General features: G+C 41.7%; 1 protein-coding gene across 1 annotated transcript in view; it reads left to right on the plus strand.

Annotated features, from left to right (window-relative positions):
• crybg1a (crystallin beta-gamma domain containing 1a) overlaps positions 1-27,926 on the plus strand; it is a 48,154-nt gene that overhangs the window by 7,013 nt on the left and 13,215 nt on the right. Inside the window, exons 2-5 of the mRNA XM_030081961.1 lie at positions 15,939-16,068; positions 19,415-20,775; positions 21,926-23,058; positions 23,402-27,795. Coding sequence (XP_029937821.1) covers positions 15,939-16,068; positions 19,415-20,775; positions 21,926-23,058; positions 23,402-27,795 — 7,018 coding nt within the window. The remainder of the gene's footprint in view (positions 1-15,938; positions 16,069-19,414; positions 20,776-21,925; positions 23,059-23,401; positions 27,796-27,926) is intronic.

Raw genomic sequence — 27,926 nt, forward strand, 5'->3', positions numbered from 1 at the left:
TTGACATGTGATAGCTATCAGTTGCTCATGCTTTGAAAGAGAAACATGAAATGAAACAAAGGGACTCGCATTCTGGGCTGAGGCTCGGATATTTCATCGTGCCTTCTCACCTGTATGAAGACCTGTTACTCAATCCAGAGTTAGAATGAAGACATAATTATAAGCCAACATGCAGTCAATGCCACCAGCACTGAGGCGGTGTGATGTTGATTAGTTGCATAACCAGAGGTTGGTGGTTCCAGATTTCATTCATCTAAGCTCATAGAACGAAGCATCTCCTTAACCACGATCTGATAACTTTCTCCACCATAAAAAGAAAAACAGAATTATCTCTTTTAGACTTGGTTTTGTGGGAAAGGTACCCCAGCACAGAGCACGCTTCATTTAGCTGTTTAGCCCAGTTTTAGTGCTCAAATTTGCCCCAGATATTCTTGTGGGTGGAACATCTATCTTCTTTTTTTAGACTATCTCTGGTCCCTGTTCGCTTGTAATAGGGCAGTGTGTACCACAACATAAAGATAAAACAAAAACAAACAAAAAAAAAAGATAAAAATGCAATAAATTATAGGCTACTTTCCTGGTGTGGTTCAGACTGTAGACAACTGAAGGTGGGATCACACCTCTAGATAACAGATGTTATATATAGAATTGAGGTGTGTCGTAAATTGTGCTATTAGCTTATATTCCAGCTGTGTGTCGGGCAGGCTGCCTCTTATCACAGTAGCCTCTGTGTTGACGTGACAAAGGGTTCATCTCTGGGTGGGTGAGAAGGTTTGCAGAGCTGTAAACATCACGGCAGCGATCGCCAAATCCTCCAGACAGACGCAGTCCGATTTCGAAGCTCAGGCTGGTTTTTGATGCTATCCGCCTGTCGTCAAAGTGTGCCGCGCAGACTGAAAAACAGTTAGCTGGTTGACTGGCTTGTCGACGCCTGCTCGTTCCAACACAAACACACACGCAGAAGTGATGTGGAAAGGAAAAACACGACATGACACATGCACACATGGGATATAAAGCCATCGCACTCATGCATCGATTTTAAAGTTTGCCAATTCAACGGCATCAGTGTGCTAAAGGAAATAAAAACAATGAACAGACCCTTTTTTCACAGCGGCCACTTTAACATAAAATAGCAGGTAAATACAGGTGTTACTAATGACATTAATTAAGGTCCTTTTCCATTGAGGTCTAATAGAGCCAGGGTCCTGCTGTTCTGCATGCTGACTCACTGGAAAGACTCTGGTCCACCTTAAATGGAACAGAAACCTACTTAATGTCATCAGTAACACCTGTGTTTACCCTGCTATTCATTTCAAAATGGCTGCTGCGAGAAAGCTCAAATCATTCTTGATTCTTAAAAAAATATCTCAAGTTGTGTATATCTAATAGCATACTGTGAACTGCAACTTTTTAGTCAATGTTTTGTAAATAATATTTAAGGAATTCTGTTGTCTGATTTTACATTTCAGAGGATAGATGATATCTTTGTATTTAATGCATTTTTTTTTTAGCTAAAAGTGTATAGGTCATGTCTGCACTAAGCTGGGGAAAATTTAAAAATGACCTTTTTTCTCTGTTTTGGCCTTCTGTCCACACTAGAGGGTGACATGGGAATAGATTTTTACTCCTGTCCCATCCCACTCCCACTAAAATACCCCTGTCCCCTTCCAATCTCATGACAGAGGGAAAAAAAGTCCCTGTCCTCTTCCAATCCCGGAAGAACGACTCTCGTCCCATCTCTTTCTCTGGAGCGTTTTTTATTTGCACCACTGGGCCAGGAGGTTGGCCCACACTTTTATCCAGTCTATGGTCGTCAATCCACAGCGTCACACTGGTCAGGTGGCTGCAACAAACCAGCAACCAGAGCAGACAGGAGAGAATAAAAAACACAACAACTAGAATTATGTTAAAAATAAAGAAAACACCGTTCATTCATATAGTAGAAGTGCATATTTATGTAAAAAACTAACCTGCTGTTATTATGATTCCTGCCCTGCCCGCTCCCGTTGACTGTCTCAGTCAAGTGAAAATAGTCAAATTCCACGTGGAAATCCCACAAAAATCCCGTGACCCATAGGATTCCTGAAAAAAAAGTCCACACCAACATCTTGACCTGTGAAAACAGGACGCTGTGCAAAGACTCTCCAAAGTGTGTACATTTGAAAACTCTGGTCTGGGATTATCATGTGGACAGGGAAACCGGTGCTTTCTGAAAATGCTGACTTAGGATTTTCATGTGATGTGCATGTGCTCAACAGGGGGCTTATAGGGGTCAAATAGTGGGTTTTCGGAGAGTGGGCTGAAACCACTGGTTTGGTGCAGAGTGGATTGAAGACCAAAATGGTGTTTTCACATTTGTCCGGCCTAGTGTGGACATAACTCGATTGGACTCATACAAACTTTACTACTTTTCTTTAATTTAACTGCCAGGTAGGGAATCAGGAATCAAAGTGAATCTCTGTCAAGCCAAAGATTCACACCTCGCGTGCATGAAGTCATACATGATGAAAGAGTCATTTGCTGCCTTTCAGGTCTCAACAGATAATTTGGAGAAAAAAAATATCTTCAGCCATATCATCAGTCATTCTGCAGGAATGCACTTAGGTAACAATGCCTTGACAAGTAGCACTTTGGAGCAAATCAAAAGATAAAGCATTGATTATAATGAACAGAGCATCCTTGCTGCAAACTGTATTCCTTTAGACCAGATTGAAGGAGTCATGCTGGTGGACTTTGGTCAGTGGGTCAGGCAGGGTAAAGAAAGCTTGTGCTGCAGGGAGGATTGGGAGAGAAAACAAAACCTGTTTCCAATGAGCTCGCTGAAGCCTGTCGCTCCAGGGAGGGGGTTGTGAAATGTGGGGCAAAAGTTTTTGCCATCAAAGAGGACTTTTTCTGAAGAGTGAACCTTCTTCGGTGTTTTGTTGGGGGAGAAGTGGTTAGTTCTTCCCGCAGGGACTGATGGAGCTTTTTTATCAGGACATCTCATAACCACCAACATACCTGGTGCCTCTTTGTTCCAAAAAACGCTCTAAAAGTGCCATCTACAGTCGGTAAAACATGATAAAGTGCCTCTTAGAGTGGCCAAGTGTGCAAGACAATATGATAACATGATAAAGTGCCCCTCCAGTTGAGAAAACACAATACAGTGCCATATCGGTGGCCCTGCATGCTGGAAAATGAGTTGGCCTCAACACGCTCCTGTGTGTGAGACAATGTGCCCTCATGGGGTGCCTCTATAGTTTAAATTTTTTTTTTTAAATTATACCCTAGACGTCTTGAAGACATGATTCAGCCTGAATTTACATTCCGGTTTGTACCCAGTAAACTCATTCAGGCAGTTTTTAGGATTGTTAGCAAGCAGAATTAGAATTAGAATTAGAATTTATTAGTTCCAGAAGGGAGAGTGAAAATTAGGTGGGGTAACCCTTTATTTTTGGTCTAATCCTCACACAGACTCAGCCACGCCCTCTTTAGTCTGTTGAGGTGTTGGTGTGTTTAGTGCACTCTGAGCTGTGACTGAGCCACTCAACCTGCAGCTCATTCTCACGGACATCGTCACATGTGTGGCTTAGTGAGGTAAATGGTTAAATCATTAATAGTTCCCCGTGTGTTTTATGACAGCCGTGCAGTAGCCATACTCACATATTAAAACAATAGTAATCTTAACTGGGGTTTGTAACCGTTTCTGTGCGCTGGTCTCCCTCTCCTATTTCTCATACCGCCCTCTCATACCGCCACTAGTTGCTCTGATAATAAAAAAGAAAATTACTGGTTACTTGCGTATGCTGATCTGTGCATTCAACTTATGCTATGCAAATTATGCTCTCTTATGATTTATTACCACTCAAACAGCCAAAGCTGCTACAGATTGTTGCAGCACAACATTCACTGTCACAGGTGTGCCCTGTGTTGCTGGAGCTGTACACCTTTGTACTGTTACTGGTGCAGAATATTTTTTTTTTCCTGTCAGATGTTTCCAAAGAACTGATAAGGCTCAGTGAACCCAAATGTCTACAAGGAAGCGTCTATCAAATTCCTCCCTGCACTGCAGCAATAACCTTGGCCTTATGTAGCTCCTCCCCCCTGCTTGTTTTTTAGTTTGTCGTTGACGGATATGTCAACAGCTGCAGATAAAAAGGAAGCTTAAAAGCATTTAGGCCGTACCCAGTTCAGAATCTCAGCAGGTCAGAGTTGTTTGATAGACTGTCAAGGCGTCTGCTACTGTGGCTTTTACATAACATGATGTAAGTTTGGTGTTTACAGAGAGATGAAGTTCACAGTGACTCTTAGATAACCAGACTCCCACAGACTGGTGCAATCATTTTTATTGTCTTCTTTTTAAATATATGAAGACAGAAGCTGAATCTAATCAGTTTAATCCACATAATGTTTTGGCTAATACTTTTCTTGGCTAATACTTTTCTCAGGAAAAATGCAATTGTAATTTCAAGGAGAGATAAAACTAGGGCAGGACAATATCATGATGAGAGTGGAGATAACTAATTAAAGTTATCTGGGACAGGTGTGCGTCCTCTTGGCCAATCAGCAGTGGGTGCTCAGCTTGAAAGGTTACTGAAGATAAAGTTCACCTGTGCCGGAGCCTTCATCAGAGTGCTCTGATGAACGCGTCAGCATTAAAACCTTTGATATGGAATCTTGAGCCTGGTCTTGCCCTTAATTTTGGTGTGCCACTTTTTCACCTACCGACAGGTGAACTTTATCATCGATATCATGATATCAGCCTAATTACCACCTGAGATTTTGGTAATATTGTCATATGGCATAAGTGTTATCTTTTCCTGGTTTTAAAGGCTGCATTACAGTGAAGTGATTCAGTTTGAATTGGACTTCATTTGACTTTTATTATTTGCCTCTACCTGCTTGTCCATCATATCCACATTACTTTTTTTTTTTTACGATTGTTCATCAAATATCTCTGGTGTATCAATATCTTATGAAACCCCCAATAGTCATCCTTATAATATCAAAATACCAATATTGGGGTGTGATATTTGCGCAGTGAAAGTGAAACACTAAAAAACAGCTATTGCTTTCCTGGGTTGATTTAGTTAGTTGATGTATTTTTTCTTCTTCCCATGACAGAGCAGATGTGTGAAAGTGATGCTGATGTTACATAGAGGCACTTTTGTGGTCTGTCTGTGTACGCGGCAAATAATTGTTCAGCAGACAGTTGTCAAACGACTCCAACCACATCATCCCACCTGTCTGCATTATTTTACTGACACATGAGGTGAAGGTAGTCTGCTCACTTGTTTTTGCATGCGCATTTTCTACTCATGTTTAACAAGAGCAAAAAAAAAAAAAAAAGAAAGAAAAGAAAAATTCCATGCACTGGAGGTGAACAGGTAGCCTAATATGATTTTGACATGGAGAGGTGCCTCACTGTCTAGGTTACTGTGTCAAGATAGGCAGAATATGAAGACTGTTTTTCAGTATTAGAAACTGTGTACGTGACGAACCAGGTCAACGAATGCTACCTGATCAGTTGGAAATTTAAAACAGGTCATGTTCTTGTATGTAACTATCCACCCAAATAAATAGTCTCTTTCACCCAAAATTATCCTGATAGCCTTTACTCCCTTTTGTTTTAGTCATATTCTACAATTATTACAACAGCACTTCTACTGCTTTTGCCAATACAACTACCAAGCCCTCTACTGTTACAGTTACAGACAGGTTTATAATTTTACTATCACCTGGGTAAAGCAGACATGTATTCCCTGTTCATATTTTGTCCTGGTGTATGTGGACTGGTACCGGTAAGAAGCCTGGATGAAGCCATTCTAAAATTAGGGCCTTGCATGGCAAACCGGCTGAAGGAATAGTGACTTGGTAATTAGGGAAGGAGTGGTAGTTTGTTTTTTTCCAGCGGGAGCCAGTCAAATGTTAACATAGACAGTCAGATGCCACTGCTGGTGTGTGTGGTCGTGTGTGTGCAAGGCGGTGCTTAGTCATTGGTTTATTTTTTAACCTCTTCAACCTTGCCAGTCCCATCAGTGGGTTTGTCATACCGCTTTGTTCAAACCCACAGAATTTTATTTTAAATTCTAGTGGAGATTTCCAGGGTTTCCAAAGATGCCAGATTTGCTGAATTTCAGGGAAATGAGCATAAAATGATGCACAAGACATCTAGATATTTTCCATTTGATGTAACAACACAGCAGCAGAGCAATGGCATCTTTTTATGAATATTGTTTGAATATTTCACTCAGTATAGGTGTGAGGTAGCTTCAATGAAGTGCTGCGACCTGTAGATACAGATACATGTATGTGACTTTGTTATACAATATGTAAAACATGTTTCTAAGGAAAAAATTAAGGGAATAAAGAGTTTAAGGGGTTAATCGGTTCTTTTAGTTATAGAACGATCTGTACCTTGCTGCTCTGTAACTCAGTTTGTTTGACTTATTGTTTAACTAAGTTATTCAAGCTGTGCCTGTTTGATGGGTTTGATAGCGCTGTAATGTTTTCTGTTTAAAGGAGTATTTCCTCACACACTACCCCTCGCTACTCTGCAGGTATTGGATAATGTTATCTCGTATGTGCATGTCTGTATGACTAGTTGTATTTGTCCAGTTCTCTTAATGTCTCCAGTTGGTATTTCCACGCTGAAGCTTTTTGGCGTCTGATGTGTGTGCACTGCACGCTGAATGAGAGCCCAGACAGCAGGATGTTAACAGCGCACTGCTGCACTTTTTTGTTGCAGCAGGCTCTCAAACTCCACCTCGGAGGCAAGGTGAGGGAGCAGCAAACATAGGCAGGCATAGCTTAAGTAAACATGACCTTCAGTTGGTCATGAAAAGTGCATACAGTGAATTGTATGCATTTGTTGGCATGTATCAAACACATACATGGACATACAACATGCACACAAATGCACACGCTTACAAATTCTCACACAACTGCAACATGGAAACCCATGGCTGCGTGGGTGCGCGCGCACACACACACACACTAGGACTGTGAAAAGGAGTGTTTTTGAGTACAGTCCAACTGGGATTATACAAACACTGTGGGCCGAGTTATGTTTTTCCCTGGTAAAGAAAGCTCCTATTGTCAAATGAATTTGATGAATCTTGCAGTTTGTCATCATTATTGCAACACAAGGAGCACAGAAGCCAGCTTTGGGAAGAAATATCCCGTCTTCATCCCTTCTGTATTTAACTTGTGCCCCTCCAGTTTCCCTGTACTTGCTGCTTTGCATTTCTGTTAAAATGCCTTTAGGCAGTAATGAAAACTGCATTGACATCTGCAATGAAAATGCAGATTTTTATTCAAAGTTTTCCAACTGTACAATCCAGACGTGCTTGATGTTTGATCTTATGTATCTGTAGACATGGTTTATGTATATAAAACATAAAGCTCAGTGATATTGTCTTAACCAGTATCCAGTATCAGCATGTTGCTATCTTGCATTACATTTCCTGCACAAATCTGTCTTGCAGGCTGACAGCTCTATTGTCGGGAGAAGTGATGTATATATAGAGAGAGAGCACGTAGATGTGTTTTTCTCCTCTCCTTCCAAAGTCAACATGTCAGGATTACGAGCTGCCATCAGGTAACATTGTCAACCCCCTGTAGCTGTTGTGGCAACATCACAACTGCCTGTTTAACCCCAGGATGATCACAACAGTGACACCTCGCATGCATTTTATTACTTCCGCAATCGGGCAAGCTGGAGCACACATGCTGTTGGCTGCAGAAGCACAATTGTTCTGTAGTTTGTTGAAGTTAATTCTTCCTTTATGGGAAAAGATCACGGAGGCTGTGGCTGAAACTTGAGGAAAATGCATCAAAGCACTCCAGAGCTGCATGATCGTTGTCATTATCAGTGAATCTGTTGATTATTTGCTCGATTAATCAGTTAGTCCTTTGGTCCATACAATGCCAGAAAACAATGAAAAATGTTGATCACAGCTTCCCATAGCTCAAAGTGACATTGTCAAATGTCCCAACCAACAGCCCACAACCCACAGACATTTAAATTACTGTCACAGAGGGCCAGAGAAAACAGACAATATTCATATTTGAGAAACTGGAATCAGAGAATTGGGATTTTTTTTTCTTAAAAATGACTCAAAACAATCAATCATAAAAAAGTGATTAATTAATAGAACTGATTATTTGACTAATCATTGCAACTTGCAACTCTGAAGCATTCACAAACATATTGGGTTTTTTTCCATTGCAGCCCATTGTATTGAATTAATGAAGCTGTATTTCTACATGCAAGTCCTGAGCCGTGGTCCATGTGGAAGCTCAGTGGCTGCATCCTACTGGTTGATCCAGACCCACCCAGCATCTGGCAAACGCTCGGCCCCACAGTAGTTTTTCCAGGCACTCCCAAATGCCCGGTGGCTTTTACAAATAACAGCTGCTTTGGATTTGTGCTGCGCAGCTACACCAGAGCTCAGTTACAATTTCAGATCATTGTAATGGTTTATTCTATGAATGCATCTATGTGTGGAATACATTTGGGTCACTGGTTCATGCTTGCCGTGTCAAGTGAAGGTGAAAATGTAAACTTAAACTGTGGACCTGCAGCGTAAACAGTGAGCCTCTCGTCTGGCTGCATTATAATTCAGTTTCCAGGCTGCCCGTTTCCTTTTGGGCAGCTTGATCCTGGATCGAGCCCTCACATCATACAGCAGTCCAACAAAGCTCAGGCATATTCATCATGTCACATGTTTCTATTGTGTGCTGCAGTCAAATCCAGGGCCCTTCAAAAGTGTGTGCTTATTTTTTTCTTTTTTTCTTTATATTTGAACAAGCTATCTTTCTTCAACAACCGCCAGTGAGTCATAATACCCCTCATAAGCCCCAACAGTGAGTGAGTCAGTTGTTGAATCCCATCCATCCCTTGTTCCAGTTTGTTTAGTTGCTGCAAAAGTCTACAGGTTTTCCTAGCTCCCTGAACTCAGTTTGTTTTGTTTGCCAATTTGTTCCTGTGCAGTGAGCGATGGGCCTGTTTTCATGACCCAACTTGGCACCCGGATGGCGTAGCGATGTGGTGCCAAGCTGGAGCTCGGCTGAGTTGCTAAAGTGGAGTAGCTTTGTCGTTTGACGGGGAATTGTGTGTGCGTATATTTGTGTAAATTTGTGTGGCATCTGAGTATCAGCTTTATAGTTAATGAATCTTGCATTATGTAATACACAGATTGAAGCTTAAAGGACCATACCAGTCATATTTCAGATGATATGAAAATGAACTTTCAGAGACTTCAGACTTTCTTCACAAACGGTTCTTCTGCTGAAAAGTAGTCCCGGGGAAATGAGTTTGTTAGCTGCAGAAGCAGAACATTTTAAGGTGTGTATAGTGAAGGATTCCCAGCCTGGACTCTAATTACAGCTTGTTGGGAGTATCTGACCACTGTGGTGCATCGGCAAGAGTGCATAGATGTTACCTTCAGTCTTTCAGTGATGATTATTGACAAATAACTGTTTGAGTGTGTGGTTCTAGAGAAAGCAAAACAAGAACAAACAAACCAACAACATAGGCACAAGTGCTGAGAGGAAGCTTTGAGCAGTGTTAGTGCAAAGAAATGCTCATCGCATACCTCATGGCTGTATGACTTGAGTCGTACATAGACTACTAATTAGACGGCACTGGTATTACAAAACTATATAACCTACACATTTGCCAAAGGCCATCAAAACACACTGTCATCATAATTGTCAGGAATCACAATCATGTCATATTTAGGATTCCTGACACACATAGGACAGCATTCACATACACCTGCATTTACACTACAGCAGCTACAGTCACTGATTTACAGCCATTATAGTTGCATGTGTTAGCGTATGACTAGAGGACTTGATGCAAACCAAACATATTTATACTGCCAAGGTACATTTAAGGCACACATAGATAGATAGATAGATAGATAGATAGATAGATAGATAGATAGATAGATATTGTCATTGTATATAAAAACACAACGAAATTTAGTTTGCAGCACCAAAAATCAGCATAAAAAGGGCATAAATAAAGGTTAAAATAATACACAGGTATATTGCACAATAATAAATAAATAAATAAATATTGCTCAGGTGAATTGCACTTGTCCATCTGGTTGTATTGCAAATCATCAGATGAGTGTATGTGTGTTTTATGAGAACATGAGAGAGAGCATGAGAACATGCATGGATGACTTCTGGATGGCAAACTATGTACAATACAGACATAAGAGGAATTTTCTCTCTCATCCAATTTCCACCGCAAACTAAAACATGAAAGGCCGGCAGAAGCATTTTCAGGCAGACCAGTAACAAGTGCACTGATTGGCTGATGATCTCTACCTCCTGTTCAAGTGAATAAACTAATACTGAACTATGACTAAACAATATAATACAAAATTCTACCTTTTTCTATTTTCTTTGTGGCACTAATTGCCAGACAAAAATGCCAAAAATTAACCACAAGGAGAAATTTTTAAGTTTCCATAATAACTATACTGCTGTGGCATTGAATTTCCCATTGTATTGTATTTAGCCTACATTTATATCACCTGAAACAGCCAAAAGTTTCAGTTAGGTAACAGCTCTTTCTTTTCCAGGTTTGTCATGTGGCTCTTGGGCTCTGGACATTGAGATTTACTCTGAGATAGGCATGCACAATGCTAGTCTGTGTGTAGCACTTAAACATATGATTGTCTTGTATACATATGATACCCTGCTGTGTTGATATTCTCAGTTACAGTGCAGCCAAATGAAAATTACACTAGCCTTTATTGCTGTTCACTGTTGGTGGGCAGCTGCTGATGCTGGCTTTGTTCCCCAAGTTATGGTCAAGAATATTTAACTCCTAATGTGAGCAAATTCACAGTAATTTGTTGTTATTTGCTTCGGGCTTACAACTTGAAGTCATGATCCATCACTGGTGGAACTGATTGGGAACACAGTGTAAAGACGAATCCATCGTTCTCGGTCTCTAAGTGGGATGGATTTCTGTCCTTTCAAAGGATTAGATAAGGTGTCAGGAGAGGCACAGTGTTTTAAGAATAGCCAGCAGGCTCAACTTTGTTCCCATTCCTTTGTTAATGCCTTACTTTTGACTTTTGCCATCTATGCTCCCTGTGTAAAGGGTATTCAGTTAAAGTGTTAATTGATCTGGTTACTCAAAGTTATTCCCCGGCGAAGGTCCAAGCCATCATATCGAACTTTTCATGTGATTTGAAGGCCTATATGGATGTAGCATTTAGGATCTATATGTGTACATGACATATAGTAACATATAGTAAAGTACAATTTAAAAATAAGTAGGCCTACCTTTCTCAGCCATTCTCGCATTAGACACATTGTAAAAGTAAGAAAAAAAGAAATAAGCAGGCCTTTTCAAAAATACAAGTACCAAAATGAGCAACCCTTAAAAATAGAAATAAAAATAAAATATTGCTCACTTTGGCTCACTTTGCTCAGTTTGGTTCTTTATCCTGAGCATTTATCAGTAATCTACCAGGATGAAGTGCATGTTGCAAAACTCACATAACATTAGGTATAAAGTGATTATTTTGAACAAATACAAATTGATCTTTAACAAATCTTTGGAATTTTTCCTTTTCTTTTTCTCCTGAATTTTCTTCTCTCTCTGACTCAATACAAGTTTTTCCTGCTGCACAGATTTATTTGCCAGGATGGTTGAGTGATTACAATAACACAGGATTAGACAAAACAGCAGAGTTCGGTAATTAGTGACGCCTGCCTTTTGTGAAACACATCTTATCCTCCAGACATTTTTGCGGCAGCGTCACGACTTGCCCTTGAGTATCAAAGACGAGAAAACAGCAAAACCACAACTTTCCATTTTCTGTAAACAGTTATTCCTGTCACAGGGACTGGAGCCCATCCCAGCATGCACTGTGGAAGTCAGTGAAACACTCTTGACAGGTCACCAGTCCATCACAGGGCTAACAGACACACACACACACACACACACACACACACACGCTGCTGCACTCACATTCGTACCTGTAGGGCAGTTTAGTGTCATTAATTCACCTGACCTGAATATTTTGGAGTTTGGAACATGCAGATTCCTCATGCAGAGGGTCAGGGCCGAGGGCAGACACTCCTCACTGAAGGCACCGATAAACCAGCGCAGCTTTTGTCTCTGATGCAACAGGAGACGAGTCGGAGCTGGTTTGTGCCTGCATGTTGACAGGCTGCCGTGGAGACAAATTCACACAACTGATTCCATAAGTTGACTTAAGGTGAAGGGTTCAGTTTTTCCAACAAAAGTCACTTTTTCCTCTCACAGCGGGTTTTCATGCTTTTTTTTTTTTTTTTTTGGCACCTGGTCTTCAGCCTCATCTGCTTACCTGCAGGTGCTCTAGCTCCTAAATTTCCGTCTTAAAGTCAAGGGTTAGACGGTCAGAGGGTTGAGTTTGTGACCTCTGGCCACAAACCCTGTTTGTTTTTTCAGCTGTTACTCCACTATCTCATTCATGTGTGTGGATGCATGTTTTTTATTTGAGTTTTGAGTTAATGTCAGTTCATGATTCATTCGCTGAAATCTAAATAGAGCTTTGCAAAAACAGTCATTAAAACAGTCACTCACACTGTTTAGAAACATCTACTGGCAACATTTCTTGTATTTCTGGTCCTATTTTGTGGTTTGGTGGTTTATTTTTAATAATCCCGTGGATAGCTGAACAGTCATAATTATAGGTGTGACCATCACATCGACGTGTTTCCTGCGCATCTAAAAGGAGGTTGATCGCAGAAGGTTTTTCAGCTATCTAAAACATCCACTATAGACAATGAGCTTCTTTCTTGATTCACTGTTTGGCACAATCAACAATCAGACCGGGAGAAATTCATTTTAGAGGAGGGCGATAATAATTTCTCCTGCAACCACAAGCTGCAATATGTTTCAAGTGTTATGAATATGCTCTCCATCTACATGTATGACACACGGCTAAATGATGACTCACTGAATTAATTTATTGTATATGCTCATACCCTCATCACTGACTGACAGTATGCTCAAGTGAGTGCTCTGGTGGTTGTGGAAAAGCATTCTGGAAAATGTAGGAAATCACTAACTGAAGTCAATGGAGATTTATATTGAAGGAATGTCAGAAAGCCAAAAAAATCCAACTTCAACCCTTAAACAAAAGATTCTAATAGATGTGTGTTCCACTTAACGGATATTTGACTGACATGTCTTTGTTAAGTTCTTAGTTTAACCCTTTTAAACCTGGATCCCACCTCAGATTTCTTGTGTTTAAAGGCCTCAGGCTGCGTTCAGATGCCTTTCACAAGCTTTTGAAATCTGAGCAAGTCGGCTCGATTTAGTTCAAAAACATGGAAAACAAGGTGAGGAGCAACTTCAGTGAGGAATGACCTGAGAACCTGCAAGAAAATGAATTAAAAGGTCACGAGAAAATGAGCTGCATGTTTCCAGGTCATTTTCCTTTTAAACTTTTTACTAATTTCTTGCTATTTTTTGCCTCATTTCTTGTTAAGCTGCTCATTGCAGTTTTGCCATGTTTTTTGAAGAAGAGGATTCAGGGAGTTTAACAGTTGTAACTAACAGCAATGATGAACCCCTTTTATCAAATGGCCGCATTAAGACAGCAGTGAGGAGGTGTGTTAGGTCAGGTGTGGCTCATCCCTCTGCTCAGTCTTACACAAAGAATGTAAATATTGTTGAACATCTGATATCGTTCTAGACACTCCTCAATCCCTTCAGCGTTTGCAGGCTCAGCATAACTCTGGGAAAGTGGGGGATAGCTGTTCAGGCACGACTTCCTCATATTGAAGACATCATCATCACTCTTACCTCATCTCATATTCTTTCACCCTGTAGGCCTCTTTCTCACGGCTACTCTCCACATGTGTTCTCTGAGTATAAGAGATTTGAAGAAGGTAGCACTGATATAGAGAAAGTTCAAGGTAATCTATTTATGAAGCCCTTCATCACAAAGGACTTTACAAAGTGAGCGTAGGTGTAGATCTAATCGACAGTCAGCCAAGAAAAGCACAATGAAAACAAACACAAGGAGCTACAACAAAGCACAAGGCACACACACACACAAACACACAATAGAAAGTTCTAGCAGGACAGAGCAAGTTTGTCGGTCCTACCCAGCCCAGCCTGAACAGCCAAATTTAGACTCTCATTGTCAAGACATGCAAGTTTTTCCTTTCCCCATTGAAACGAGGGGATTTTTAATCAACTTATATTCCTTCACTATAGCCTTTCCCCAGTGTTATTTAGTGATAGTAATTAAGCTCACAGCATAACACGTCTTCTTTACTCTCCAAACCTTGATGTTACACTAAACCCGACAGGTTGGATACGTTTCACCTCCATATCAGTCAGAAGATCTACTCATGTAAACAAACCAGTCTTTCATTAACAGTAACTTCAAAGCCGTGGTACACTCCAGAGATGCCAAATGAAGCCGTGTTGTGGCCAGCCAGTCAGCACTAATGGAAACGTAATGCACCAGCTCCTCCTTGTGGGGAAACACGGTAGTACAATGACTCAGATTTTGGGGTAGTGATTGGGTTTGGGTGAAAAAGGAACAACTGTAAAATTACTGCCACAGCTGTCAGCATTAACTATGCTTACTCTGCCCTCATGATTGCAACTCATATTCTGTGTTTATAATTGATAACTGATTTCCAGTGAATCAGGTGCACAAAGGTGTTTGCATCCCCTTTACCTACCTGGCTGCTGCCACAATGCAAAACACATGCAGCATTGCTGACCTTTGAAGTGAGTGCTAACGCCTGGACACGTTGCATGATGAGTTAATGATATGAAACACCGAGGCTGCCATTTTTCCATTTGTTTTGAATATAAACACAAGCTCACGACCACAGCTGAACCCATTGGCTTTGTGTCATTATGACTTCCTTCACTACAGTGCAGCACTCCTTTAAAGTACATAGTTACTGTGGCACGCTTGTGGTGTTTGAACCAGGTGGAATGCCGTTCTGCCAATCTGGTACGAAGGAGACGTGATGCCTCACTTCGTGTGATGAGTCTGTAAATGTTTTTAGTCGTCTGAAAAAATGCTGGCCGCAGTGACGGAAAACCGGCCCTCCTGGAAATAGACGGACCTCCTCATGTCTCACACGTGTCCCAGAATGCTCGCTGGCACTCTAACTGCGCGGCACATAGGCGCTACTCGTGGCTTTGCTGCCAGGGAGTGAATGTTGTTTGGCCAGTGTCATGTTTCCACCCAGTTTTATTCCTGACTGAACACAGATACAGAAAGGAAGGTGTCAGTGCACCTGAGAACACACAGAGCTGTCTGTGCACTCAAGAAGTCTTACACGCCCAAACTGAAATGGGAACTGTCTCGGATTTGGGCTTTTGTTTGTATTTAGGAGAATAGATTGCAAAGTTTTATATTACCTGAATGTAAAACCGACAAATAGGGCTGGACGATATCGACTGAATCAAATATCACAAATACTTCCAAATCAATATTGTGATGATATTGTAGGGATGACAGTTACACTGTATGAGATTTTTGAAAACAGTCATTAGTAATGTGATGACCAAGCAGGTAGAGACAAAAAACAGATCATCTAGAACAGACTACTGAAATCAGAAAACTGCATCCTTTTACTGTAATGCAGCCTTTAAACCAGGAAAACAAACACTTATGCCATATCATGATATTACCATATCCAAAATCCCAGGCAATATCCAGTCATATATCACAATATTCTCATATCGATATGTCGCCCTGGCCTTCTGACAAACAAACACTTGAAAGGTATCCACATTCCACTAAATGTCCTGAGAGATGTTTGTTATGCGAGGTTTGGATATTACACAACATAATAATAATAACAGTATAAGCAGTGTTACAGTGAGACTGGAAACAAAAGGCTGATGACATAACCACCCCCCTTCCCTTCCTCTGTCTCTGTTTCCTGCCTCTCTCCACCAGGAGCTACGACCAGCTCAGTGTATCCACCGAGTGCAGTTTCCGGACTGAGTCCGACTGGGACCCTCATGCTGAATCCAGCTCCATGCTCAGCTTCGACATGGCTCAGCCCATCTCGCCTTCCAAATACAAGGTCAGTCTTCTTTACTCCCAAAAGTACAGATTTTTTTTTTTTTTACATTTCCATTTGTTACCCCTGAAAAATGTTTCACTGTGCAATCTGTTGTGGAACACTGAATATTGATTACTTTACCTTAGAATTGCAACTAGATGTTGTTTCACAGCCTCTGTATTATGCAGTGGAGCTAAATTGATTTGCCTTTGTCTACATATGAGTTGAATAGTGCAAACATTATAAACATTATGGGTGTTTTTGCAGTAACTGTAAAAGATTGCAGAGCTCAATTATTTGGAATCAGATCGCAGGTCATAAGAAACTTGCTCATTGCAATAGCTACTTTTATTAAAATCTTAAACTATCACAAAGTCCAAGAAAAATGGTTTGCTCTGCATTATCTGATTGATCAAACTTGATATAAATGTGACAAAATATTGATTTGAGTTGACTAAATGCACACCAGTTAGTGTCCAGTTAGTGCAACACTTTCAAATCTTGTGACTCTCAGCATGACTAAGTGTCTCACTGTCACTGAGGTCTGAGTCATTTTTGACAGAGGGGAAGTCGGTGTATTTAAGTATTCGCCATCCCTCTGACATTTCCATATTCATTTCTCTTTGGTGAAAACCTTGTATCCCCAAAACAAGAACCTCTCAGAAAAGCTCAGAAAAGCAGCCTTTTTTTAGTCTGACCAAACTGAGTTTATTAATTTATAGTTTATGGGTTTGGAAGGGTTTTATATCCCTTAACCATGATTCATTTTTCCTGACCCACAGAGGCACCGTGTTATCCTTCAGTGGAAAGGCTATTGTACTTAATATGTTTTATCTATTTAAAGCTCCTTGCAGGCTTTAGATGAGAAAACCACCAAAACTCTCTCTGAGCTAGAAACAGTGTTTTTATTTCTGAACTAAAATATGTTCCCCTCTGCTTTGGAAACTTCTCTGGGTGCTGCTACTTTCCTTTCCAGTTGATTCTCCAAGGAGCTGCACAGCTACGGGACAAAACAGATTCAGACATGAGCAATTCCCTCTGTTTCTTCTCATTTCTGCCTGTAGGGGGCAGAGGTGAACGCTCACTAATACAGACTAATCTATAATATGTGATTACAATAATATAGCTCAATCCTTGAATTCTGTGGGCTTTCCCTTTAAGACAGGATGATGCATATATCAAATGTGGATATTCTTTCTGTAGGATGACCCTGGGCTGTTTTCCATAGACACAAAGTTGTCAAACCTGCTCTGCCCGGTATTAGTGTTGGTGGGAGCTAAAAATAATACAATAATGTAATCAGATTTGTTAACAAGTAGTGAGTCTGAAACCTGTAATGCCCTATAGTATTTGATTATAATAACACTGTTTTGTTCACTTGCATCTTGTGCCTGTGATCTCTATCATGATCATCATGCTAAGATAAGGGAATGAGGCGAGCCATAGCTCTGGCTGACAGATAAGGAAGCGAACCATAATAGGCTGAGATAGGGTATCTCCACCCACCTGACAATGTCACCTATGAGTCACTATTAAGGTAACGCTTGATATTTTATGCTAGTGGCTTTATGGACATAGGATCAGTGGGTACTAACCTGACTTTATACCATGTACTGGATACAAGACACATAATTGTTTATGTACTTGGTTGTTTCACCACCGTGGGATTGTGAATGAATCGAAACATAGTACAGGTATGACAGTTTTGACTATACAGCCAAAATAACTGAGGGTCTGACCTGTTTGTTATTGTGTTGATGGAGTTATTTTCTGGCGCTTAATTCTATTTAGAAATGAACCGGAAAACCCAGCCACAAACTGCGTGTCTTTACCTGTTATTTGCTCAGTGAAATGATGTGACTGTTGGAAAACAAAGTAATGGGCTGATGTTGAAACAGGATTTTATGGGCGAAAGGCTGCCTGTTTGGAAAGCTCTCTCAGCAGGGAAACTGAAATAGTGCTGTGTAACTAACACAGCACCTGAGAAAATGCCCTTGTCCTTTTGTGATTGTTGATAAAGCGAAATCCTCGTACAGCAATGGATCATAGTAATACCTTTGGCTCCCATTATTGTATAGGTTAAACTTATACTATATGCTTAACATCCTTATCTGACGCAAAGTAGCCCTCATACCCAGGGGAATAATAAAAAGCCTGTTGATTTGTTCAGGTTTAGTATGAGGTGGGGTGGGGTTTCTGTTGCCAGACCCCGCCACACCCATTTCGCTGGATTGTAAATTCATGTGGGCTGTTTGCCATGTGAAAGCTCTTTCACAATATATTTTCACACTGCTCTGTGATGCAAATGGGAGTCATGCCCTCCAGATAGACACTTTAACTGCAGTTTCCCTCAACACTAGACACATCCAAGTAGACTATCCAAGTAGATCCAGACAATGCTGCCTTTCTGGTCGTGACTGTTCATTCTTAATGCGGGGCGCTGGTTTTCCACATATACAACTTTATAGGAGGAATTAAGGAATTCAACAGATCAAACTCCGGCGAGTCAAAATGGTATGTAACCGAGTTTTTATGAGTTTTATGCCTCTCGTTGTAACATGCGCTCACCGTATTGAGACTACAAACAGCCATATTTTGCAAGGTGTACCCTTCTTGGTGTTGCCAACTGGGTGACTAGTTTCCTGTGGGCTGTGATGTTGAGTCCAATCACATTTTAAAATGTGGCCAAACTGACCGGGCAGCGTTAATAATGTAAATAGAGAAATAAGTTTGAAATGACATACAAGCAGAATTTAGATTTACTTTTGTCATTCAACATTGTTGACCAGTCTAAGATTCTGTAATGATGTACTGTGTTTATTTGTTTCCCACCTGGACATAAGTCTGTCTTACCAGCCTTTATTCTCTTATGAATTTCTAAAGTAAAAGACTGAACTGAACTGGGAATCTAAGCAAACTTGGAGAAATGTCACGACACACTTGTGGTGCGTGATCCTTGTCTCTGTTCAGTGGCAGTGTGGAAAGAGAGTCGTACACAACATGTGAAGTAATTTTCTCTTCTTTAATGCAAAACCATGAGGAAATAAGTGAGAAGACCGTTTTGCCCCTGTGGTGCTGCTCTGTGTTGAGCTGAGTTGCATGCATGCACTTAAACAGTACACACATATAGTGTAAAATACACTGGCGTATACACATGAAGATATCTAAGTTGAAGTACACCTTGGAAGAAGCCACATCTGTTTTTTTTTTATCTATTTTTCTTGCTTGGGTTTCAGTAAGATTGTGGTTTGAGAACATAGCTTTCAGCATTCATGTTCTATTTTCTGTTTCAGCAGAGCCAACAACAACAGGTGTGTCTTCTCCTCTTCCCACCTGAATATTTATCTTTCTGTCTGTTGCCTTTCAGAGCTCGGAGGAGAAAAGGGGAATGATCGAGCGTATCAGCAGTTTCTTCAGCTCCAAAAGAAAGAGGAGCAGGCAGTTCTCAGATGCGTCCAATGATGGAGGTTCTGTAAGTTCCCCAGCATCCCCACTCTCCCCACGTTCTCCCCAGTCTCCAGAAGAAGAGGGGCTGAAGACGCCAACTGCTTCACGAAAAGACAGGGAGATAACTGGGCTGGAGGTGACAGAGACAGAACGGGAGAAAGGTGCAGCGTATGACTGCAGTCCCAGTCCCAGCGGGTCCAGCCTGGCCTCTCTGGCGACAGGAGAACTTCCATTTGCAGACAGTGACAGCAGCGGCCGAAGCAGCGTGAGGGAGGTGCATATATGTAGGGTGAGCACAGGAGACGGTGAAAGGAATTCTGGGAATGTGACTCCCACCCCTTCTGACCTTGCAGCTTCCACATCTTTGAATGCTGACTTGAGCTCAGAGCCGGGCTTCACAGAATCAGTGGTGGAGGAGGTGAGCAAGAGGCTGCAGGTCCATCTCGGGGAAACCAGCTTGAAGGAGGCAGATGGTTCCAGTGAGGGCATTGCAGCCGGCCAGACCACACTGCAGTCGCCTGAAATGCCCCTGTCCAAGACATCTGAGGCCCCAAAGTCGCCAAACATGACCGCAATAAGCTCTGAATCCAAAAAGACTTCTTTGAAAATTGGTGGGAAGGGGAACAGCAGCGCCCTGGTGGGAGTAAAACTAAGTTCTCATTCTAATCTTTCATCTGGGGAAAGTCCAGCTGCTGCACGGAGCCCTTCACCTCAGGTAGCTGAAGCACCCAGGAGCGCTTCTCCTGTACAACTCCACAAAGCCATTTGGGTGGAAACACACCTGGGAGAGGAGGAGGTGGAGGGGCAGTGGGAGGGGGATAAAGAGAGGGATACAGAGAAAGAAAGAAAGGAGAGCTTCAGATCTGACTCACCACCTGTGCTGGCCATACCGGTGACGGTGATTCCTGTGGACGACTCAGTTACTCAGGGTGCTCAGGACAGCCCATCTACCCCCTCTGAGATTTTTGCAGCCACTGGCAGGGTGCCAGAACCAGCCATTTCCTTGACACCAACCTCAGGAGAGTTCCAAACAAGCTCAGCCCAGCCAGAACAGTCTGATTTGGACACGGATTCAGAGACCATTCAGGACAGCCGCAGTGTGAAAGAAATTTGTGTAACGCGCAAGACCGTGAAACTGCCTTCACAGCACAAGTTTTTTGCCCAGAAGGTGGATAATAGCCCAGAGCCAAGTTTGGATGAGAGCGAGAAAGCAGGGAGAAAAACGGAGAGAGACAGCAAAGATTTAACCTCAAAGACTTCAGACACAACAGAAGAGAAAGCGTGAGTATCTGTGTGTTTTTTACTTTTTATTTTCTGTGGTTATTGTGCAACAGTCCCTTTCATCCAGAGAGAGAAAGACAGCAAAAGAGCGAAAGAGAGAGGCCTGGTGCAACCTGAGCCCTGAGTTCCCATGCCCCATTGTACCAGCGGAGAACAATACAACCTGAACCTGCAATGAGCCACTGAAATATTCATTTACAGTACATCTAATTACAAAGCACCAATGACAAATGCATGTGCCATAGGTTACACTCAGAGTTCCTTAATGTAATCGTTACATTTGTATGCATCATACCAAGCCACAGCTAAAAAAAAAAAAAAAGCATAGTTACTTTTGTTGCTGTTGAATTTCAGTCCAAATCAAGGTCACCTTCCTTGTGTTTGCCTATGGTGTATTTTCACTACCTGAACGAGTTAGTCATTACAGAAGTTGACGTGCAACTGGTGAATGCTGCTTGCACACTTTGTTTGACTGTAGCGTTTCATGCATTAACATAGATCCATACCGATAGGCATAAGATATGAAACACGCAAAGATGTGGCTCTTGAAAGGATATAAAATGGATAGAGGGTTTCTGAAATATAAGTAGCCCGTCTCCTCTGCAGAAAATGTGCACTGTACCGCATCCATTAAAATGGCTAAGATAACAGCAGGCCTTACTCATACCTGAAGAATTTCCCAAACACTCTGATTTTTTTTATAGATTCATAAGCACTGCAGGCCAGTGCTTTTTCATAGCTGAGGGTTTTGACTGAGCGCAGATGTTTAACTTTAAATTTCACATTTTGTGTAAATTGAAATTGAATTAAAGTTCTCAAGAGGTTAAAATTTCATTTTTCACATGACACTTGATTTAACTGTTGGAATGTGAAAGTAGATTTGCCGGCTTTATTTTCACATGCCTGTAGATCTTTTTGTCATGACAGCTGAATGTTATTTTAATCATGTTATTTGTTTAATAGTTAAAAGTGCATTTTATTTTACCTCAGGTGTGTCTTCTTCTGAAATTTGGTTACAATTAAGGTTTGTGTGGGAATAGTGTTTGTAAAAGCTGAATTATTGATTGTAATAGAATCAAAGTTAATTAGTCTCTCTCTCACTCACTCTCACTCAATCTCACTCTCTCTCTCTTTCTCTCTCTCTCCTCAGAGCACAAAGTCTCAAAAACAAAAGTGCTGAGGTTAAGGAAGCCAGACATGAGCCTGGCACAACAGATGACTTTGACACTCATGTGCCTTTAGTCACACAACTTTCACCAAAGACAGACTCAGAGGCCTCTGACCTCGATGACATCTCTGCAAACTCAGACATGCATAGACCAAAGCTGCAGTCTGGGGGATCACGGGTGATAGGCCAAGGAACTAACCAGGCCACACCTTCTATACGTGGCGTTAAATCAGTAGCAACAGAGAGTAGGCTAACAACAGCTGGAACAAAGAGCCCATCTTCAGCAGCCGGAAGCAAGACAAAAAATATCACAGTGAAAGGTAAGGGTTCCACAGAGAGCACAAAAGCGGGAACCCCCAGTGATGAGTCATCGGGACATCGAGATGAGAAAGCAGTTTCTATGTCACCCATGTTAAGAGACCAAACCAGTCCAGGTGGCACCAGCACCACAACCAGCTCAAAGTCTAGAATCCCCAAAAAGTCAATATCAGATGTTGACTTAAAATCACCTGTGACACCAGATAAAACATCAGTGGCTGATGCCTCTGGGTCACCGGTTAGTTCCAAACCACAGAAACAAACTAAACCCAAAGAAATATCATTGAAACATCCAGTTGCTACAACCAAAGCTAGCAAGAAACCTGGTTTGGAGGATGGTAAGGGTGGGAAAGCTCTGTCAGGGGATACATCCCCCACAAAAGCACCATCCAAGTCAGTGGCAAAGCTCAGCAAAGAAAAATCAGCTGAGGACATTAAAACTGTGAAGCTGGTAAATGGACTGGAGAGAAGCCATGAGGAGAGGAGTAAGAATATAACCAAACAAAGTGACAGGGAAGACCTGGATGTTGAAAAACAGGGACGGACACATCGGGAGAGCAATGTTTCCGTCAAGCCAAAGAGCCGGCTACCCATTTCATCTCCTACAAGAAAGAGGAGTGATGAAACACCACAAACAAGTGGCACTGAATGTAAAAATATTACAACTGGTGAGACAGAACCAGATGTCAGCAGTATGCATTCAACATCAACTAGTCCGGAAGAACAGGAAATTGCAAGTCCAGTGGAGAGACTCGCTAGTGAGATACTATCCCTCGCTCCAGAAAGCCCCCAGGAAGGTAAGATGACACAGATATTTGTGAATATTTTTGTGCTAAGGGAATTTGAATCAGGAAAGACATAATATATTATTGCTGTGACAAATGTACATGGGAAAATATATATATACATATATGAATATACAAGGTGAATTGTTCCTTTAATGTCAGTTTCCAATTAATTGTCAGTGTCAGGAGCTCTAGGTTTTGTCTCACTAACATTATAAATTTTATGTATGTCTCTAGCCTGGGGAGATTGAGGCTGATGTTTTAAGGTGTTGATTGAATGGTCAAAGATCATATGGACAGCTTTCAGCTATCATATTATTAATCTGTTGTATTAAAACTATTGTGTTTCCAACAGGAAGTAAAACACCCACAGTCTTATCTAAACAACTCTGCAAAAGGAGCAATAGCCATGAGGAAAGGGACAAAGCCTCTCCCTCTCCACCTCCCACCAAGCGAGACAAAGCTGTCTCGGTGAAACACGGAAAACAGAGCGATGTCCACTCCAACACGAGTGGACCGAGTCCAAAAAGTCCAATCAGGGATCCAAGGGAGTCCTCGTCTTCTAGGAGCAAGCTTCCTATGCTGCATCAGAAAAGCCCAACCAAAGTAATATCCAGAAAACTTCAAGATTCTGCCACCAGGAATTCAGCAACCACATCAACAACTTTACAGAAATCTTTGCCTGAGAACTCCAGCACAGAGACGCCTGTCAAAGTGTCTGACAGTACTGTGGTGGAAGACACGAGGCCACAAGACTCAGTGAAGGACAAGTCTAATGATGATATATTATCATCTGAGTTTGAACCTAAGACTGTACATGGAGATATATTACCGGTCAGTGACTCCACAGTTGATGAAAAACAAATAACAGAGCTCGTAGATAACCAGTCCAGTAGCTGTGAAATCAACATAGAGAAACCAGAGGGCACAGAAACGAGTGAACTAGTGACGAAAACAGGCAGTCCTGTGAGTGAAGAGGTCTCTAAAATCCAAACAACACAAGATGATGATGCCGTCATTAAAATAAACTCTCAGGTTAAAGCTACACCAGTAATGGACCTTACACCCGAGGCAGCAGCTGGCAGTGAAGCTGTAAAAACAATTGAAGCTCTGTTACCTGAAGTCACTGAAGCAAGTAATGCTGAGGCAGACAGCCAGGGAAGAGAGCATGAGGCCAAAGTTCAAAGAAAGTCTCCAGCTCAAAATGCACCACACATTGAAAGTGACTTCACCACACAGGAAGAGCAAACATTATCACCACCAGAGTCTTCTCAAATCACAGCAAAAGACCATCCCATGGCATCCATGACACAGCCAACGAGTAACACTAAACTGGATTTAATCCAGGAGAAAAGACCCTCTGAGCTAAACTCTACTGGATTAGACCGAGACATTATACCTTCTAATGAGGATGTAACGGATACTGTAGCTGAACCTGAGGCGACTGACAACAGTCACTGTGACAAAAACACCAACTCAAATCATAAAACTGCTGTGCCCAGTAATGCTTCGCTAAAAGCATCAAATGAGCTGATACCAAAAGAAGAGATTAGCAAAAATGATATATCTACTGAAATGTCTTTAGAAAACCAAGATGCTGATGGAAAAAATTCATGTAGAGTCATGCCTCCAGCAGTCTCAGTTGATGCTGATCTGGCTGTGACAGAACAGCAAACTTCAGCTGGAATAGTGGGAGAAAAACATGGATTATCTGAGGCTCAAATCACAGATAAAGTTATTGAAAATGATGTATTGAGCTATAATGTTGCCATAGATTCAATGAAAAACAGTGAGGTGCAAAAGAAAGGCGAGGAGGAGATTGACACGAAACCAGGAACGGATATGCAAACAGAGGCTGTGATTGTTCTGAAATCTGCTGAAAATGTTGAGAATCAGCTGGACAAAGAGCCTTTTTTACTCATAAAGAATTTGGCAAAAGAATGTAAAAGACTGGGAGAAGACATTCAACAAAATGAAAAGCTTAATGATGCATCAGTGGAAAGCGCTGACTCAAAGAGAAGTAGCAAACAGGGGCTCAAGGCCATAATCATAAAAGATGAAGTAGAGAAAGACACTGCAAAACCAGAGAAACCCTCTGATCCATCAACAGAGGCAAAATGTTTAAAGCCTGAGTCAGAGCAGGAACCAAACAGAGCAGACACAAAAGCTCTGGAAGAGAAGAGGGGAGGGGCAGAGCAAGCAGAAAAAATAAGCGCACTCCCTGAAAATGCAGTGACTGTGGTCAGTGCAAAACAGGAGTCTAATGTCTCTTTGAAAGAATGTGAATATAAAGAAACAGAACGGACAGAGCAGCAGATGAAGACATCAATGAAAAACTCCAAACAAGAACAAGAACCCAAACTGGTTTCACAAAAAGATGAAAAAGTACAAGACAACAATGCAAAAGAAGAGGACAAACATAGTGCTGTTTTAAAGGAGAACATCATTTCACAGATGGAGTCAACTCAGAAACCAAAAGCCACTCAGATGGATGAAGGTACCAAAGAAAAGACTGAAATAAATGAGTCAGAGAAAAACAGTTTGGTCAATGAGACTGCACCAGAGAGCACTGGCGCTGAAGTTACCAGTAAAAAGGACCTCAAATCTATAATTGTTAAACACCAAGATGAGGATGCAAAACCAAAGAAAAACACTGAGTCAAGTCTTCCAAATCAAAAGTCACAACAGGAGCCAGAGACAGTAAGCACCAAAACATCTGAGGGGAAGAGAAAAGGCACTAAATTGCCTGCAAAATCGAGTGTTGTCAAAACTGAAAATCCAGTCTGTATGACTGATATGAAACAGGAACAAAAGATTCTCATAAAGGAAAATGTTGAAGATGAAAATAAAGAGGCAAAGCAAGACAATGAGCAGATTAAGGCACCAAAGATGGAGGTCAAACAAGAATCAAAACCAGTTTTCATAAAAGATGCCGTGAGCAACGAGAAAGGTGCACAGCTAGAGTCAGAGAACAAACCCAGTGTTGCATCAGATAAAATGTCAGAACAGAAACAAGAGACAGTAAGCACAAAAGTTCTGGAGGGGAGGGGAAAAGACACAAAAGGACCTGTGAAATCAAGCATTATCACCGCTGAAAATGCAGGCACCACAACTGATTTGACACTGGAACATAACATCCCCATCAAAGAACGTGCTGTAGATGAAAATAAAGAGACAAACCAAGAGAGTCGGCAGATTAACGCACCAGAGATAGAGATCAAACAAAAATCAACACCAATTGGCATCAAAACTGACTTGAGTAAGGAAAAATGTGCAGTACAAGAGAACAAACCAAATGTTTCAGATGAAAAGTTAGAACAGACACACGAGACAGTAAGCACAAAAGCTCTGGAGGAGAAGAGAAAAGACACAAAAATACCTGCAAAATCAGTCACTGTTAGTGATACAAAAAAGGAGAATAAGATCTTCACCAAAGGGGTTGAAGATGAAAATAAAGAGATGAAGCAAGAACAGAAGAGCAAAGCCAGTGTTGCTGCAGTCAAAAGTGAATTTCAGAAGACAGACTCAAAACAAGAGCCAAAAGTGAAAACAAATGAGTCATCAGCAAGGGCTTCCACACCGAAAGTGGAGACTTTAAGAGAAGAGGAGACCCTCATTGAGTCACCACAGTTTGCAAAGACATTCCCCAGTCATAGTATGTCTTCTCCTGTTACAATGAAGCCATCTACTGCTCGACCTAAGACTCTTGAGCTGAACACGGAATCTCCATCTAGCTGGTTAGACGTGGAACATCGTCCAAAACATGATAAGAAGAAGGACGACAAAAAAAGAAGACCATGTGCCACAGCCAGCACCGATAAAACCGCTGACGTTGATGACTTGGATGATTTCATCAGGAACATCAAAGAAAGTGGCATTCCTTTCTCAATGCCTCTAAAAAAGCACAGTCACGTGAAAACCCCATCTCCACCTTTTGCCATGCCGGCCATTAAGGAGGACCATTTTGAGAAAACATTTGACCCAGAGGAATTCCAGTTTGGCTTGAGGAAAAATGGCGTAGGTTTTAAGGATCCCTCACCAGCTATGGTGTTAAAACAAAGGGAAGGACGTGCAAAACATGGCCAGCGCACTTTACCTACAGACACAGCGAAAACATTTGATGAGGTGCAAGAGACAGATGCAGTTACAGAGGAGACTAAAGGTGAAGCAGGAAAGGAAGAGGTCCAAAACAATGGCGAACAGCATGGGAAGCTCACATCGCGACTAGGAAGGATGTCCATTCTCTCTAGCCTACTGAGTTCCCCAAGGTCCTCCAGGAAGGCCAAAGAGGAAACTGCATCAGTCTCAAATGGCACTCTTCCACCCAAGCAACAACAGAGCACCGCCTCGCCTAGGGAGAAGGGAACTGTTCATCCACCTTTGCCTGGCATAGAGACAGATAAGGCAGGTGTTAAAGATATGGATCCAGGCCCACTTGTGGGTGTGGGTGTAGGTGCAGCAAATGAGTCAGAAATCAGCCCCTCCTCTCTTCCTCCACTTCCCTCTTTCTCAGAGGTAAAGCTGCCTGAACACCTAGAACAATACCTCAAGAGGGACAAAGGAGAATCTGTAACTTCCCAGGGCTCCACACAGACTAAAACTCAGCTGAGCGCTGAGGGACGTACTGTTATGGACCAGGGTCTGACGACAGGACCGCCTAATGTTGATGCAGGCCCTACTGGACTAGCTCCACCCAGCAGCTCTATCCAGCAGATCTCTGGAAATGGGCTTCGTACATCTAGAACTAAGGTAGGGGTTCGAATAATTCTTGAAGGCTGCAGTTTAATTTGTTGTGTTGTTCTGATGACAGACCGCTAACTATTTGTAGAAATGATATGAGGAAAAGACCGCCCTAGACATACTGATTGGAGCCCCTCCCT

Source organism: Myripristis murdjan, chromosome 22, assembly GCF_902150065.1.
Source record: "Myripristis murdjan chromosome 22, fMyrMur1.1, whole genome shotgun sequence".
Lineage (NCBI taxonomy): Eukaryota > Metazoa > Chordata > Actinopteri > Holocentriformes > Holocentridae > Myripristis > Myripristis murdjan.